Here is a 16,793-nt window from a genome sequence, read left to right on the forward strand (position 1 = left end):
GCGGAAACCTTTAGCTTCACCACCCACGCGAGCATAGTGACATATAGGAAGAGCGAGGATTGCCATAAGTCTCGTATCTTTCAGAGGGAGCATGACAAATTCGTGAGGGTTGTGCCTTGTAGGGTAGGTGAACCTGTCTGCTGCGATGAGTCTTCGGACCCGAAGGGACCATTCTATTTTATCTACTCCACCGTGTTCAAAAAACTCTCCCTCCGCTTACCCTTCACTGGCTTCGAGCGAGCCCTCCTCACCGAAATCAATGTCGCCCCCGCCCAGCTACACTCCAACAGCTGGCATTCGTTAGGGCCTTCTCAATCCTGTGCCACCACTTCGGCCATTCGCCGTCAGTGGACGTGTTCCTGTACTTCTTCGAAGCCAAGAGCCTAGGCAAGAAGTTGTGGGTGAGCTTCAACGGAGTTGCTAGGAGAGTTCTATTGACACTCTTCCAACAATCATACAAAGGCTTCAAGGGGAAATTCTTCGGTGCAACAAGAGAGACCCTACCCTCTTGGACGGGTTTCCCCTTTACTGAACAGAGAAACCTAAGCTCAAGAAGCCCAGATGCCTCGAGGACTTACCCCCAACGAGAGGTGTGCAACTTCTTCTCCGATTTTCAAGAAGTGTTTAGCACGGTTGAGCTACTTAAGCTCGAATTCAACCCTACATCTCTTAAGGGTTACATTGGTACCCCCTTTTTCCCCCTACTCCTGCTAGTGTTGTTCTTGCTTGTGTGTTGCTTGTTTGGACTCTTATGCGTTTTTATTTTCTTATGCAGGCATGGTGCTTAACGTGGAAAAGACTACACCAGGTCCCTCTGCCCTTGACCCCTCTGCCAAAGATAAGAGGCTCAAGGGAGTGGCTGAAGTAGTTGAGGTTGCTTCTTCTGAGGACGAGGATACTTGCTCAGGCCTCGTCTTTAGAAGGAAACGCTAGGCTGATGCTACCATTCCTGCGCCATCGGGCTCAGATGGTCAAACTCCTTCTTACATCATGGTGTAAGAAGGTAGGGGGGAGAGTGCCTCGGGGGTTGACCATGGTGACTCCTTCGCTGATTTTCCAGCCTTCGTTCATCGAGCGTTGCAATCCTTCCGAACCCCGGAAAGGCCGAAGAACTTGGAGGATGACCCCCTGCTAGAGCACGTGTCGAGACACCTTGGGGAGACCCTAGTTGGATCTAGCCTTCTCCTTTCCAAAATGCAGAGGTTAAGGGAAGCGGCTAGCAAGGAAGTCCTTCAAACCAAGGAGCTTAAACGCCATGAGACTGGTATGATCTTGGAGATGGCGGAACTTCGCAAATCTGATCAAGAGACCAAAAAACTCTTGTTCGAAAAGTCCCAAGAAAATTTGAGGATTTATTCCAGGAGCACCAATCTTCGAGCTGAAGTGGAAGGTTTGACGGAGAAGCTTGGCAGCAGGGATGAAGAGGTGACCTAGCTGAAGGAGAAGTTGGCCAAGCTAGAAGAGGAGTTGGTCCGCAAGGATGAGCATTTCCTCCAAACTAAAGATGAGCTTACCCGTGATGCCGCTAAGTCCTACGCAGCAGGGTTTGAGGATGACATGCCCAGGTTGCCTGTGTGCATCATGGGGTGGATCTTTCTAAAACTGGCTTGACAAAAACAATTGCCGATGGGCAGCTGGTAGATGCCGAATAGTGGTGGTGATTCTCTTTGCCACCGTATTTTGTAACCTAATGAACATTTGACTTGTGTATATACCTTTTAGTTATGAAGTCTTTATTCTTTTCAACTTGTCGTTTGTATGTGTGAATGTGTTCCTTCCTCGAACTTGTTCTTGTGTCTGTTCTTAGCTAACTTGTGTGTTTCGAAACGATCCCGTCGACTAACAGTGTGTCAACAACTGCTCTCGCCCAAGTAGCATGACCTTTACTCGTTGTTCTCGACCTTGGCGTATAAGGACAAGGGAGACGTCTTATTTTGAACCATGCTATTCTCGACCTTGGCATATAAAGGCAAGGGAGACCTTGTTTGGAACCATACTATTCTTGACTTGGGTGTGTAAAGGCCAGGGAGAGGTTCACTTTACTGTTCTCAACCTTGGCGTATAAAGGCAAGGGAGAGGTTCTGATGGAGGAGGGCCAAGCACATCTCACCATGGAAGCCAAGACCCAAGGCTAGACCGTGATGAGCGTCTAGCCTCAAGGAAGGAGCGTCTAGGACGTAATGAGGGAAGGCTACACATGGAGCGTCTAGGAGGAGACCTAGACCGTCTAGGACCCATTACAAGGTCAATGGCTAAGCACATTCACGCCCAATTGGATGAAGCCACGGATGGAAGAGAGAAAGCCTTGTACATGTTACATGGAGGCCCATTAGGGGTGCTTAGTAATTAGAGTAGTGCTAGAAAGCATAAAAGAGTGAAAATTCTAGAAGCTCTCCTTACTTGGCCGGTCATGAGCATGTGCCATGTGCCTTGTCATTCTTGCATTTCATTTGGCTCTCATTTCATTTACACTTAGCTTAGTATTTACGGCCCTATAGCCTATAAATAGGGAGGCCATCTCTTGTATTTTCCAAGTTTATTGTGAGTAAAGTTATGTTGCCATTTTGTGTCAAGCTTTGCTTCTCCCTAGAATTCTAGGCTCTAAACTTCACATCCTTCACCTTTCCTTGGGCTGGCCGAACCTCCCAATATTCATACACATCATGCACCTTCAAGATCAACATCACTCTTAGGAGGATCTTGCACACACACATCCATGGCTTCCGCACCATCTCTTACATGATTCAAGAAGAACTTCATGAATTTTGCCATCATTTGGTATCAGAGCTTAGGTTCTTCAAGATGAGTTGTTCTTGGTCTTTTCATTTTTAGTTCTTCTTTATTTCATGTTGTTCATCTTATTTCCATAATTGTCTTGCTGTTTTTTTACATTTTAATTTGTTTTGGTGTGCTATTTGGAAGATCCAACCGGTGCACTTTGTTCAATTGATCTTGAACAATTCTTGTGCAAATTGTGATAGGATTCCATACACCTTTGAGTTGCTGTTTTCTTTTAGGTTTTTGAGTCTTTATTGCACTTTTAATTTGGTTCATATTATGCTTTTGAGTCTTTAATTTCTGAATCCATATATGTTTTGTCAAGTCATGTTCATCCACAATGTCAACAATTCTTAGTAGTCCTTTATTTGGCTTGATTGTTTCTTGATTTTGGGTATCTTTAATTGCTTTGAATCTGCTGTTCTTTGATCTTTTGGTGCCTTTTTAATTTTAGTTTGAGTTCCTATTTGTGTTTAGATCCTACACAAATTCTATTTCACAAATTCCATTGTGTTTAAATTTTGGTATCTTGCTGTTTTTTTGTTTCCAGTTTCCAGAATCCCCTGTTTCACATTTTCTGTGCTGGCTGTTTTGTTCCAGAAAAATATTTTCACTCATAGGAAAATTTTTGATTCTCTGGAATATGCAAGTTTGAAGTGTTATAGCAAGGACAAAAAAAGAATTAGCACAAAAGAATCAACAGAAAAAAAATGATAAATCTTTTAAAATCAGTGTGCAAATCTGAGGCGCTACAGCTGGCGTAACTGAACACCAAAATTGCAAAATTTATTAAAAGAAATTGGTGCATGCGTTTTGAGTGATTCCAAAGCCAGCTTTTAGCTAAGATCTTGAATATCTTGCATATCAAATTTCAGAATCATATCTTAAAAACACAGCTCAGCATAAATTGGGGAAAAACACGTTTCTGACCCACAACAAATTTTCCAGTGGTGCTGTTTTTTATTTTGTAATCTAATTCTAGTGCCATTCTTAGGAATTCTTTTGTGTGCCTACCTTTAATTGAGTACCTTTTATTTGCTTGCTTAATATTTCTTGGACCTCTTTCTAGTTGTCATAATCTAACTCCTTTTGGTGGTACTGTTTTATTCAATTAAATTGTTTCTTGCTTTTGTTCTTTGACCTCTAATTTGGTGCTGGAATTTATTCTCCTTTGGTGCTTATTTGAATGGAAACTTGACTTGGGTAAGGTCTAGTCTTTTGATAGGTGCTGGAATTGGAGAATTAAGACCTTCATTCTAAGGGGAAACAAAGCCAAGGCCGAATCAAGCTTTCTTGAAAAACACTACAAACACTTGGAGGGCCAACAAGCAAAGACAACAAGGAAGTGCATTTAGCAAAAAGAGGATCAACAAAGGGAGTTTTCTTAATTTCCTTGCAACTTAATTTGTGTTAATTACTTCTTAATTACGTTATTAGACGGTGAGTGTGTCTTCAAGGGCTCCAAGTGTCCAAGAAGCCTCACCTAGGGCCAACTAGTATAGAACTCTTTAATTAGCAATTGTTAATTGTTTTTAGTTGTTTCTATATTGCTTAATTAGTAACGTTTTGTATGTGTGGTTGTTTTAAGCTTTGTTAAAACCGTCTAGCTTTGTTAATTAGTTAGCATACATTGTTTTTCTTGCATGAGTATGAGTTTTTTATTTTATTTTTGGGATTTCTCTTCTTGGGCTTTAGCCAATTCATTAATTTTATTCTCATTCTCCAATTGTCTAAAAGAAATCATTTGCACAGCTTGTGAAACTTCTTTTAAAAGAGATTTTATAGATTTGACTTCACTTTCAATAGACTTTGGAGAGTGAGGAGGAGAAGACATGGCTAAAGTTTTTGTGTATATAAGTGTTTTACCTTGAGGAAATCTAGGAAAGTCAAAGAAGGTAGTTTTCCAGGTAAGGGAGGTGAGTCACAAAGGACTACTTAAGTACCAAGCCTTTGCCTTAGCCAAAAACTATCCCTCAATGTCTTCACACAAAACTTCCTCTTAGTAAACTACTTAGAACACAATTAAGTTGAGAAATCAAAACTTTTTTTTCAATGCAAGACAGGTACAGCACAAGGCTTGACGATATGCTTGATGAATTACATGGGTCAACTCTATTCTCCAAAATTGACCTTAAAAGTGGATATCACCAAATTCGAATCAAGGAGGGTGATGAGTGGAAAACCGCTTTTAAGACCAAATTTGGCTTATATGAGTGGTTGGTGATGCCCTTTGGGCTTACTAATGCCCCAAGTACATTCATGAGGCTTATGAATCACACCTTGAGAGATTGTATAGGTAAATATGTAGTAGTTTATTTTGATGATATCTTAGTGTATAGTAAAACCCTAGAAGACCATCTAAGTCACCTTAGGGAAGTTCTTCTAGTGCTTAGGAAAAATAGTCTTTTTGTAAATAGGGATAAGTGTACCTTTTGTATAGATAGTGTAGTTTTCTTAGGCTTCATAGTAAACAAAAAGGGGGTGCATGTAGATCCCGAGAAAATCAAAGCCATCCGCGAGTGGCCCACTCCACAAAATGTAAGTGATGTAAGAAGTTTTCATGGGTTAGCTAGCTTCTATAGAAGGTTTGTGCCTAATTTTTCTAGTCTAGCTTCTCCTTTGAATGAACTTGTTAAAAAAGATGTTGCATTTTGTTGGAATGAAAAGCATGAGCAAGCCTTCCAAAGGCTAAAAGCTCAACTCACCAATGCACCAATTTTATCTCTCCCAAATTTTTCCAAAACTTTTGAGATAGAGTGTGATGCATCGGGGGTAGGCATAGGTGCGGTATTGTTGCAAGGTGGACACCCCATTGCTTATTTTAGTGAAAAACTTCATGGTGCCACCCTCAACTACCCCACCTATGACAAAGAGCTCTATGCTCTTGTGCGAGCCCTAAAGACTTGGGAACACTACCTTGTGTCCAAAGAATTTGTCATCCATAGTGATCACGAGTCTTTAAAATATTTGAAGGGCCAACACAAGCTCAACAAGAGACATGCTAAATGGATGGAATTTCTTGAACAATTTCCTTATGTAATCAAATACAAGAAAGGAAGCACCAATATAGTGGCCGATGCTCTTTCAAGACGGCATACACTCTTTTCAAAATTGGGTGCCCAAATTCTTGGATTTGACCACATAAGAGAGCTTTACCAAGAAGATCAAGAACTCTCATCCATCTATGCCCAATGTCTACATAGAGCACAAGGAGGTTACTATGTGTCCGAGGGATATCTTTTTAAAGAGGGAAAACTTTGCATTCCCCAAGGAACACATAGGAAACTCCTTGTCAAAGAATCACATGAGGGGGGACTCATGGGCCATTTTGGAGTTGATAAGACTCTAGACCTTTTAAAAGCAAAATTTTGTTGGCCACACATGAGGAAAGATGTCCAAAGACATTGTTCTAGATGCATCTCATATTTAAAAGCAAAGTCTAGAACAATGCCTCATGGACTCTACACCCCTTTGCCGATTGCAAATGCTCCTTGGGAAGACATTAGCATGGATTTCATTTTAGGACTTCCTAGGACTGCAAGAGGCCATGACTCTATCTTTGTGGTAGTGGACCGTTTTAGCAAAATGTCCCATTTTATCCCATGCCACAAGGTAGATGATGCTCAAAATATTTCTAGACTCTTCTTTAGAGAAGTGGTGAGACTTCATGGTCTCCCTAGGAGTATAGTATCCGATAGATATCCCAAGTTTATCAGCCACTTTTGGAAAACTCTTTGGGGCAAACTTGGAACAAGACTACAATTTTCAACTTCTTGTCATCCTCAAACGGATGGTCAAACCGAAGTAGTCAATATATCTCTTGGGACTATGCTTATGGCTATCATGAAGGGCAACCATAAATCTTGGGATGAGTATTGATGACTTTTTACGGCAAGTGCACCGCGTTTGTCAGAAGTAATAATTGTCCCTAAGGACGGATATCGATCCCACAAAGAACAGTGAATTATCGAGTACAATATTCACTAAATATAACAACAGAACAATAAAAAGTATATTGAAAGTGGTTGTGTTGGCGATGATCAATAAGAAAACAGACAAAGAATTAATTGTTTCAATTGGAAAAATAGGGATTAGGTTTCGTCTCTCTCCCTCTCATGTATTCTGATTAGCATGTCAATATTAAGTTCTTTAACTGAAATTGATGCCCGTATAAAAATCATTTATATTGATTCCTCGCATATAAAATCCTTAAGAATGTTCCCTAACTATCGATCCCTCGCATAATTATAAGAACAACTTAGAACGAAGCTCAGACGTTAATAGCAATTAACATTTCAAGTCTATTCCTAGCACTCAAATATGTTAAGTATTGTGGTTTAGGTCCGAACCCTAAAAATACCTCCCGGTCATATTTAAGATTCTCAATTTGTCACGGAAAATTAAAAGTAAAACAACAATACCAATAATCAATCAAAAACTGAATATTAATATATAAGATATCACCTCAATACATAAGAGTTTGAGTAGATTACTCTCAATCCCAAATGGTAGAATTAGCCACGCATACTTCTATCACCTTCCATTCTCCCAATTGGGTTACAATTCACTCTATGGTGTTTTCCTCTCAATCTGGCACCCTAAGGTTGAGCCTCTAGCCCTCTATTTATCCTAGTTTTCTAGGGTTAGACTAACAGGCTAAATGATAAAACATAAAAAAGGCCCAATCTTCATTTGTATCTTTTTCCATTCTGGGACCTTCTATCTTGATCTTTTTAGCTCAAATCATTCATCTTTAATCCAAATCTCCAATCTTCCTTAGAAATCTGCAATTAACACCAAATTTGGGAATAAAATACTCTTATTCAAATAAAGATCATAAAAAATGTAAAAAGGTATAAATTCATAAATTAGGGATTATTTTTTATGTAAATTAGCAATAAATCCTCATAAGTGTCTATATTTTAATATGAAATATTACTGAAATTAGACACTTATCACTCTCCCCAACTTAGAATCTTGCTTGTCCTCAAGCAAAGTAAATGAATATATTTGAATTTAAATATCAAACAGCTTAATTCACTAAACAACAGATCAAATTAGAAACTTATAATGCTTCCAAATTCAAATATAGAAAATTATAGACACAATCAATTTCCAGGATCAAATCAAAACAAATAAATGACAATTCATCAAGGAATATCTTCTCATATGCTCACGGGTAAGTGTTTCTCTCTATTTTCACTAAATCATAACAAATCATAGTTGCTTTTCATTTCATCTTCAAATCACAAACATATTAGAAACATGAATCTTGAGGTCTTTTCCAGGGTTGTAATGAGGCTGGGCTTCCAAAAAATATTGGTTTTTCTTAGATAACAAAAGGCACATCTTAAAGAAGAAGAACATACCTACAATTCAATTATAGAGAACATATATGTTATCTAATTACCACTTTCTTTCGATATCACCTTTTTCCTCATTTTTTTTTCATGATTTTCATGAAATTTTTCTATCTTTCTTTTCTATTTCTTTTTCTTCTTATGTTTCTGTTTCTTGATTTTTTTTTTCTTTTTTTTTTCAATAATAGGAAAAAATTCTTCCTATTTTAAACTTTTTGACCTTTCACAATCAGAACCAACCATTCCCTTTTCTATATGTATTGCATCTATGTTCTCCTTCCTTAGACATGCTAAAGGGTAGGAAATTATATCAATAAAGGTTAAGGTGCAATATTAACAAAAAAATTCTTGGCCCAAAGGGGATAAAAAAAATGGAATACTAATATAAAGGTTGGCTTTTTGGCCCTGGCTCCTAATTAACACAAACAAATGCCTCAATCATCTTCATGCTCTTTTATGATGCAACAAAAATAAAAATTAAGCAACCACAACTGTCAATTCATCAGTAAAACTCTAAAAAAAAACTGTTTAAGGTTCACACACTCACTTGGTTTAAATGGTCTCATTCCTTTTTGTCTTGTCATTATCTGTCCTAATCAATCATACTGTTAAATTTTCATGTATCATATTTGAACTACATTTGAATAGGGATTCAATCATATTTTCTTTTCTAATCTGTGTCTAATTCATCTCACTATTTAATAATTAAACACAAATTCTTTTTTCCACAATTCAAAATTAATATTCTAGTTCTTTTTTATTTGAAAACAAAAATAAACTAGAAAACAAACAAATTAAAATTGAAATTTAGTCAAGAAAGATAATTCAAAACTTAAACTACCAAACTAACAAAACAGGAAAATTTATTTAAAATAAGCAATAAAAACAAACTAAACAAATAAGCAAATAAACAGAAAACAAAATAACCGAAAAATAAAATAAAATAAAATAAAAACTAAACAGAAAATAAAATTCAAATAATTGAAAAGAAAAGAGAATTAAAAAGATAAAACCATATTTTTGCCCAATCCTCTCTTCTTCAGAAGTCATCCAACTTTTTTTTAAAAATCTTTATCTATAGTCTTGCTTCATTTGCTGGATCTGCCCCCTTGACTAATAGAACCTGTCCTCAGGTCAAAATACATAACCTGCAAAATGATTAGGAGACATACAAGTTTTTTTTTTTTTTTTTTTTTTTTTTTTTGAAAAATAAAATAAACAAAGGTAACAACCTAAAACTAAAATGTGGATTGGGTTGCCTCCCAGTAAGCGCTCGTTTAACGTCATATAGCTTGACGAAAGTTTGTTATCAAGGAGGATATTTATCTTGTTCCACTCGTGCTTTTGTTATCACTTTTGTCCGTCTTGAATATGGCTCTTCAACTTCAATTTTTCCGTCCTTCTTCAATTCCTTGATGACCCATAATTTTCTCGTTTTCTTCCTTCCTCTACCCCTACCTGCGTTGAGCATGATAGGTTGTCCTGGACGATACTTCTCTCCTTCCACTAGCTTTCCTTGATTGTCTCCTTTTGCCTCTAACTTTTCATGACGTATAACTTTCTCCTTTGACTTTGAACTCTTCATCTTTTCACTATTTCTTGGAATTTCCTCTTGTTTCTCAGTCTCATCTGCAGTACACTTGGTTACATCATTAAAAAGATTAAATTTTACCTCTTCATCATGAGACCTTACAAGAATTTCTCCCTTGTCAACATCAACTATGACTTTAGCAGTTTTCATTAAAGGTCTGCCGAGAATCAAAGGGACATCCTCATCTTCTTTCATGTCCAGGATAACAAAATCCACCGGAAATATGAATTTGTCTATTTGCATAAGGACATCTTCAACCACACCATAGGGATACTTCACTGTTCTGTCAGGCAATTGTAACTGCATCTTTGTGGGTTTAACCTCCAAGTTACCTATCTGTCTTAACATGGATAATGACATCAAATTTACACTTGACCCTAAGTCCAATAAAGCATTATACACAAATAAATTACCAATTGACACAGAAATAGTAAAACTCCCTGGATCCCTGAATTTCTTTGGCAAAGTTTTTGAGAAACTGCTCCCTGCTTCCTTCTCTCCATATTTATTTTTAAAACAACATATCTTCCTTCTAACTTCATCAAAATATGTCTTTTTCTCTGGCCATCCTGCAAAATAATTTTTTGGAAGCAAATTGTCAGAAAATAATCCTTCCTTTTCTTTTTTTATGTTCCTGTGGGATATTTCTTTTGCGATTTCTACAATTTCACAATTTTCTCCCTCTTCCTTATTTTTTTCCTTTTCTTTTTCAACCTTCACCATCTCATCATTTTCTTCTCCCTCAGTAGTGATGTTATTGCACTGCTCCTTGGGGTTGGTGGAAGTGTTAGCTGAAAATTGGCCAATTTTCCCTTCTACAGTTTGTGTGAGTTGTGACATTTGTTTAGCTAGCTGTCCTATCTGAGTTTCCATGCTCCTAATCGTAGCCATACCATTTTCCTGTGTACTCACAATCTTTGACAAAACATCTTCCACTTTATTCATCCTGTCAGGAATAGATGGAGAATTCGATTGATGCTGCTGTTGGAAAGGCCCTTGCTTGTTGGATGAATTATAGTCTTGCTTCCATCCAAAATTCTGATTTTGATTATTTTTCCAACCTTGAGGATAATTGTTGGAAAAACCGCCTTGCCTTCCTTGATTGCCCATATAATTCACCTCAACTTCGGATGCGTTGTTCTGATAAGAACAGTGACCATTAGGATGATCACCTCCACAAAAATCACACCTGAGCGGTACATTCTGACTTTTGAGTGATTGAACAGCATGCAACTTTTGGGGTAATTGGGTCATATGTGCGGTCAGTTGCTCAAGTTGCTGTGTCAGAATTTTGTTTTGAGCTAGCAATGCATCTGCAGTGTTTAACTCCAATACTCCTCTTTTTTGATGATTTTGTCTATCATGTTGAGCTTGATAGTCAGTTGTGGCCAAAGCTTCTATAATCCTTGTTGCTTGATCTGCATCAACAGCCATCATTGTGCCACCAGCCGCGGCATCTAGGAGCATCTTTGTATTTGATCTGAGACCATTAATAAATATGCTCAGTTGAGCAATATCTTCAAACCCATGGTTTGGGCATTTTCTCAGCATCCTCTTGAATCTCTCCCATGTCTCACAGAAAGGCTCTTCTACTCCTTGTCTGAACATAGATATTTCAGACTTAGCATTGATGTAGCGAGAGATTGGGAAAAATCTTTGCAAAATTTTTTCCTCCACATCCTTCCATTTGGTTAAACTCTGATTAGGATGAGATATAAGCCACTCCTTTGCTTTCCCTGCCAAAGAAAAAGGAAATAAACGCATGTATACACTCTCAAGATCACCTGATTGAAAACCCATAGTTCCCACCAATTCATAAAAAGTAGCCAAGTGTGTATGAGGATCCTCATGATCCATCGCCGTGAATTGATTGGTACTAATGAGGGTAAGGAACGCAGGCTTCATCTCCAAGGCCCTGTTAGTTGCAGGCACTGCAATGCTAGAAAAGTGTCTAGGCCCTTGATGTATGGCGTAATCTCCAAGAGTTCTCCTAGGAGGTGGTGTTTCCTCCCCCGCCATGTTGTTATTCTCCTGAAAAATATCAATGGAAAAAGAAGAAGATGTTGAAGAATACTCTCTATTATCTTCTTGATTCTCTTTTGTCTTTGATTTTCGATTTTTTGTGGCCACCTTCTCAAATTCTGCTTCAAATAGCAAGTGGTCTTCTGGAACTTGACCTCTCAATATCATATAAAAACAACTAATGCAAGGGTTAGAAGGAAAAATTCACCAGTAGTAACCGCAAATTTATATTTTATATTATTATTTATTTATTTTTTATTTTATTTTTTCGAAAATTCAAAAATAAACAAGAATTTAAATAGCTAACTAAAATAAACTCAATAAACTACAAATTAAAACTTAAAGATAAAATAAAACAAAAACAAAACACTAAAATGACAAAAAATAAATAAATAAATAAAACAAAGATATTCAGAAATAAAAATAAAAAAATATAACAAAAATAAAAAATATAAAAAAAATATAAATATAAATAAAATAAAAACTAAAACAGAATAGAAGAAAACAATGAAGACTAGAAATAACTAAAATCAAGAAATAAAAACAGAATAAAATAAATACTAGAAATAAAAACAAAATAGAATAAAACAAATAAAATAAAACGTAAACAACTAACTAACTTATTTTAAAGATACTACGTAAACTAACGTAAAAATAAAAAAATAAAAGCTAAAACTAGTAATAGATAAATAATTAAAACAAATAAATAAAAACTACCTAAACCTAAATAAAACTACGTAACTAAACCTAAAAAGAACTAAAATAAAATAAAATCAAAACAAAAATCAAACTAAATCTGAAAATAAATAGAAATAAGTAAAATCAAAATAAGAATTAAAATAATAACAGCAAATTAGCAAAAAAAAAAATCTGTAAAAAAAAAAAAAAAATAAAACAAATCAAAACAATTAAAATATTCACAATATTTAGGAAATTATACTCAACAAATCAAACCTGTTCCCCGGCAACGGCGCCAAAAACTTTATGACTTTTTACGGCAAGTGCACCGTGTTTGTCAGAAGTAATAATTGTCCCTAAGGACGGATATCGATCCCACAAAGTGAATTATCGAGTACAATATTCGCTAAATATAACAACAGAACAATAAAAAGTATATTGAAAGTGGTTGTGTTGACGATGATCAATAAGAAAACAGACAAAGAATTAATTGTTTCAATTGGAAAAATAGGGATTAGGTTCCGTCTCTCTCCCTCTCATGTATTTTGATTAGCATGTCAATATTAAGTTCTTTAACTGAAATTGATGCCCGTATAAAAATCATTTATATCGATTCCTCGCATATAAAATCCTTAAGAATGTTCCCTAACTATCGATCCCTCGCATAATTATAAGAACAACTTAGAACGAAGCTCAGACGTTAATAGCAATTAACATTTCAAGTCTATTCCTAGCACTCAAATATGTTAAGTATTGTGGTTTAGGTCCGAACCCTAAAAATACCTCCCGGTCATATTTAAGATTCTCAATTTGTCACGGAAAATTAAAAGTAAAACAACAATACCAATAATCAATCAAAAACTGAATATTAATATATAAGATATCACCTCAATACATAAGAGTTTGAGTAGATTACTCTCAATCCCAAATGGTAGAATTAGCCACGCATACTTCTATCACCTTCCATTCTCCCAATTGGGTTACAATTCACTCTATGGTGTTTTCCTCTCAATCTGGCACCCTAAGGTTGAGCCTCTAGCCCTCTATTTATCCTAGTTTTCTAGGGTTAGACTAACGGGCTAAATGATAAAACATAAAAAAGGCCCAATCTTCATTTGTATCTTTTTCCATTCTGGGACCTTCTATCTTTATCTTTTTAGCTCAAATCATTCATCTTTAATCCAAATCTCCAATCTTCCTTAGAAATCTGCAATTAACACCAAATTTGGGAATAAAATACTCTTACTCAAATAAAGATCATAAAAAATGTAAAAAGGTATAAATTCATAAATTAGGGATTATTTTTTATGTAAATTAGCAATAAATCCTCATAAGTGTCTATATTTTAATATGAAATATTACTGAAATTAGACACTTATCAAGTATCTTCCCCACATTGAATTTGCTTACAATCGAGTAGTTCACAAAACTACTAATGCTTCTCCTTTTGAAGTAATATATGGTTTTAATCCTCTCACACCCATGGATTTGATACCTCTTCCTAATCCACAAGATTTTGTGCATAAGGAAGGAGTAATCAAAGCCGACTTTGTAAAGAAAATGCATGAGAAGATTAAACTCCAAATACAACAACAAAATGAGAAGTACACAAAATACAACAATAAAGGGAAGAAAGAAATAATTTTTGAGGAAGGAGACTTAGTTTGGCTTCATCTTCGCAAAGATAGATTTCCAACTCAAAGGAAGTGCAAACTAAGTCCCCGAGGTGATGGACCCTTTCAAGTCCTCAAGCGAGTCAATAACAATGCATATAAATTGGACCTACCTCTTGAATATGGAGTTCATGACACTTTTAATGTAATTGATCTTTCTCCATTTGTAGGTACCAATGACGATGACGAGCTGGATTTGAGGACAAATCCTTTCCAAGGGGGAGGGGATGATGGAGGAGGGCCAAGCACATCTCACCATGGAAGCCAATACCCAAGGCTAGACCGTGATGAGCGTCTAGCCTCAAGGAAGGAGCGTCTAGGACGTAATGAGGGAAGGCTACACATGGAGCGTCTAGGAGGAGACCTAGACCGTCTAGGACCCATTACAAGGTCAATGGCTAAGCACATTCACGCCCAATTGGATGAAGCCACGGATGGAAGAGAGAAAGCCTTGTACATGTTACATGGAGGCCCATTAGGGGTGCTTAGTAATTAGAGTAGTGCTAGAAAGCATAAAAGAGTGAACATTCTAGAAGCTCTCCTTACTTGGCCGGTCATGAGCATGTGCCATGTGCCTTGTCATTCTTGCATTTCATTTGGCTCTCATTTCATTTACACTTAGCTTAGTATTTACGGCCCTATAGCCTATAAATAGGGAGACCATCTATTGTATTTTCCAAGTTTATTGTGAGTAAAGTTATGCTGCCCTTTTGTGCCAAGCTTTGCTTCTCCCTAGAATTCTAGGCTCTAAACTTCACATCCTTCACCTTTCCTTGGGCTGGCCGAACCTCCCAATATTCATACACATCATGCACCTTCAAGATCAACATCACTCTTAGGAGGATCTTGCACACACACATCCATGGCTTTCGCACCATCTCTTACATGATTCAAGAAGAACTTCATGAATTTTGCCATCAGGTTCGCTTTACTGGTCTCGGTCTTGGCGTATAAAGGCAAGGGAGACTTCTTACTTGGAACCATACTATTCTCGACCTTGGCTTATAAAGGCAAGGGAGAGGTTCACTAGCTGCACTGTACAACACACTTGCAAATATATCTTTTCAACTATTTTTTATTGGGTGACCTCATTAAAAAACCCTGATAAGGGAAAAAGAGTGTCCCCTCAGCTGTGTACAATGACATAATTCACTGAAATAAAATTTAGGTTGGCTCCATTCCAAGTTTGAGGAATTGTCCCACCTTCTAAGGTCTGGAGCTTGTACGCCCTGTTCCCAAGTGCCTCTGTCACATGGAATGGACCAGTCCACTTGGGAGATAACTTGTTCTCTAGTTGGTAAGGGTGGGCCTTTCACATTACCAAGTCGGCGACCTGGAACTGTCGAGGTTTCATCTTGGACTTATGCTTATACTCCACTCTTCTCTTCAAGGCTTCAACCTTGATGCGTGCCTCTTCCCTGACCTCATCCAGCAGGTCTAAGTTCACCCTTCTTTCCTCGTTAGACTCCTCGGTCACGAAGTTCTGGAAACGCGATGAACTTTCCTGGATTTCGACAAGAATCATGGTGTCTGAACCATATACCAAGCTAAAAGGCGTTTCCTTGATGGTGGACTGGGGAGTGGTGTGGTAGGCCCACAAAAATCTAGGGACCTCGTCCGCCCTAGTTCCCTTTGCTTTTTCCAGCCTTCTTTTTAGGCTCCTGAGCAAGACTCGGTTGGCAGACTTGACCTGTCCATTCGTCTGAGGGTGCTCAACTTATGCGAACACCTGCTTGATACCAAGCTCTGTGCATAGTTTGCCTAACTGTTGGCTTGCAAACTGGGTGTCGTTGTCAAACACCAAGCACTTTGGGATTCCAAAGCGGAAAACTATGTTCTTCCACACGAAGTGTTGGATCTTGTGAGTTGTGATTTGTGCAACGAGTTCAACCTCTATCCACTTTGTAAAGTACTCGATGGCGACCACGAGGTACTTCATCTGTCAAACTGCTAGAGGGAACGGTCCCAGGATGTTGATCCCCAGGTGTGAAACGACCATGGGCTGTGGATCGATCATAACTCCTCTGGGGGTGCATTATGCCAGTCAGTGTGCCGTTGGCACTGCTTGCATCGCTGCACGTACCTCGTGCAGTCTTCCCTCATGGTTGGCCAGTAATACCCTGCACGAATGGCCTTTGATGAGAGAGCTCGATCGCCGATATGACTCCCACATAACCCTTCATGGAGCTCTGTCATGATCTGTGTGCACTGCTCACCACTCACACAATATAGGATAGGGTGAGCGTAGCCATGTCTGAACAACTTTCCATCAACCAGGGTGTACCTATTTCCATTTTTCTTGACGATCCTGGCTTCTACTGGATCTAGCGAGAGCAAATCGTCAGCCAGGTAACGTCTAAAGGGTGTCATTCTGGTTTCACCCTCCTCGACTGAGCAGACGTGTAGTGATTCTCCACTTATTGAATTGTATGTGCTTATTCTGGGTGTCTTCAACGTTTCTTGGGTCAGCAACCTGTGACCCCTCCTATCGTCCTCTGAGGTGCTTACTTGCTAGACTTCTGTTGTGCAATTTGTGGTGGTTCGAGGTGTCCTCAAGGTCTCCTGTATGACTGTCCTTTGTCTGCCCCCTTACCTGAACTGGTGAGCTTTGCTAGCAAGTCAGCTTGGGCATTATGCTCTCTGGGGATGTGTACTAGTTTGAACACCGCAAAAGTCTCTTTCAAGATTCTG

The 16,793-nt window shown here is 37.9% G+C and overlaps 1 protein-coding gene and 1 pseudogene across 1 annotated transcript; one reads left to right on the forward strand and one right to left on the reverse strand.

Moving 5' to 3' along the window:
• Positions 1 to 11,251: 11,251 nt before the first annotated feature.
• On the forward strand, positions 11,252 to 11,357 carry LOC137836264 (small nucleolar RNA R71; annotated as a pseudogene).
• A 4,758-nt stretch (positions 11,358 to 16,115) lies between these two features.
• Positions 16,116 to 16,472, reverse strand: LOC137834078 (uncharacterized). Its single transcript, XM_068642143.1, has one exon. It carries the CDS (start codon positions 16,470 to 16,472, stop codon positions 16,116 to 16,118), a length of 357 nt encoding a protein of 118 aa, XP_068498244.1.
• Between the last annotated feature and the right edge of the window lie 321 nt (positions 16,473 to 16,793).

This window comes from Phaseolus vulgaris, chromosome 5 (genome assembly GCF_000499845.2).
Source record: "Phaseolus vulgaris cultivar G19833 chromosome 5, P. vulgaris v2.0, whole genome shotgun sequence".
Lineage (NCBI taxonomy): Eukaryota > Viridiplantae > Streptophyta > Magnoliopsida > Fabales > Fabaceae > Phaseolus > Phaseolus vulgaris.

Excerpts from the sequence above, each read along its gene's own strand:
- LOC137834078 (XM_068642143.1), bottom strand. The coding sequence starts at position 16,472 with ATGACACCCTTTAGACGTTACCTGGCTGACGATTTGCTCTCGCTAGAT.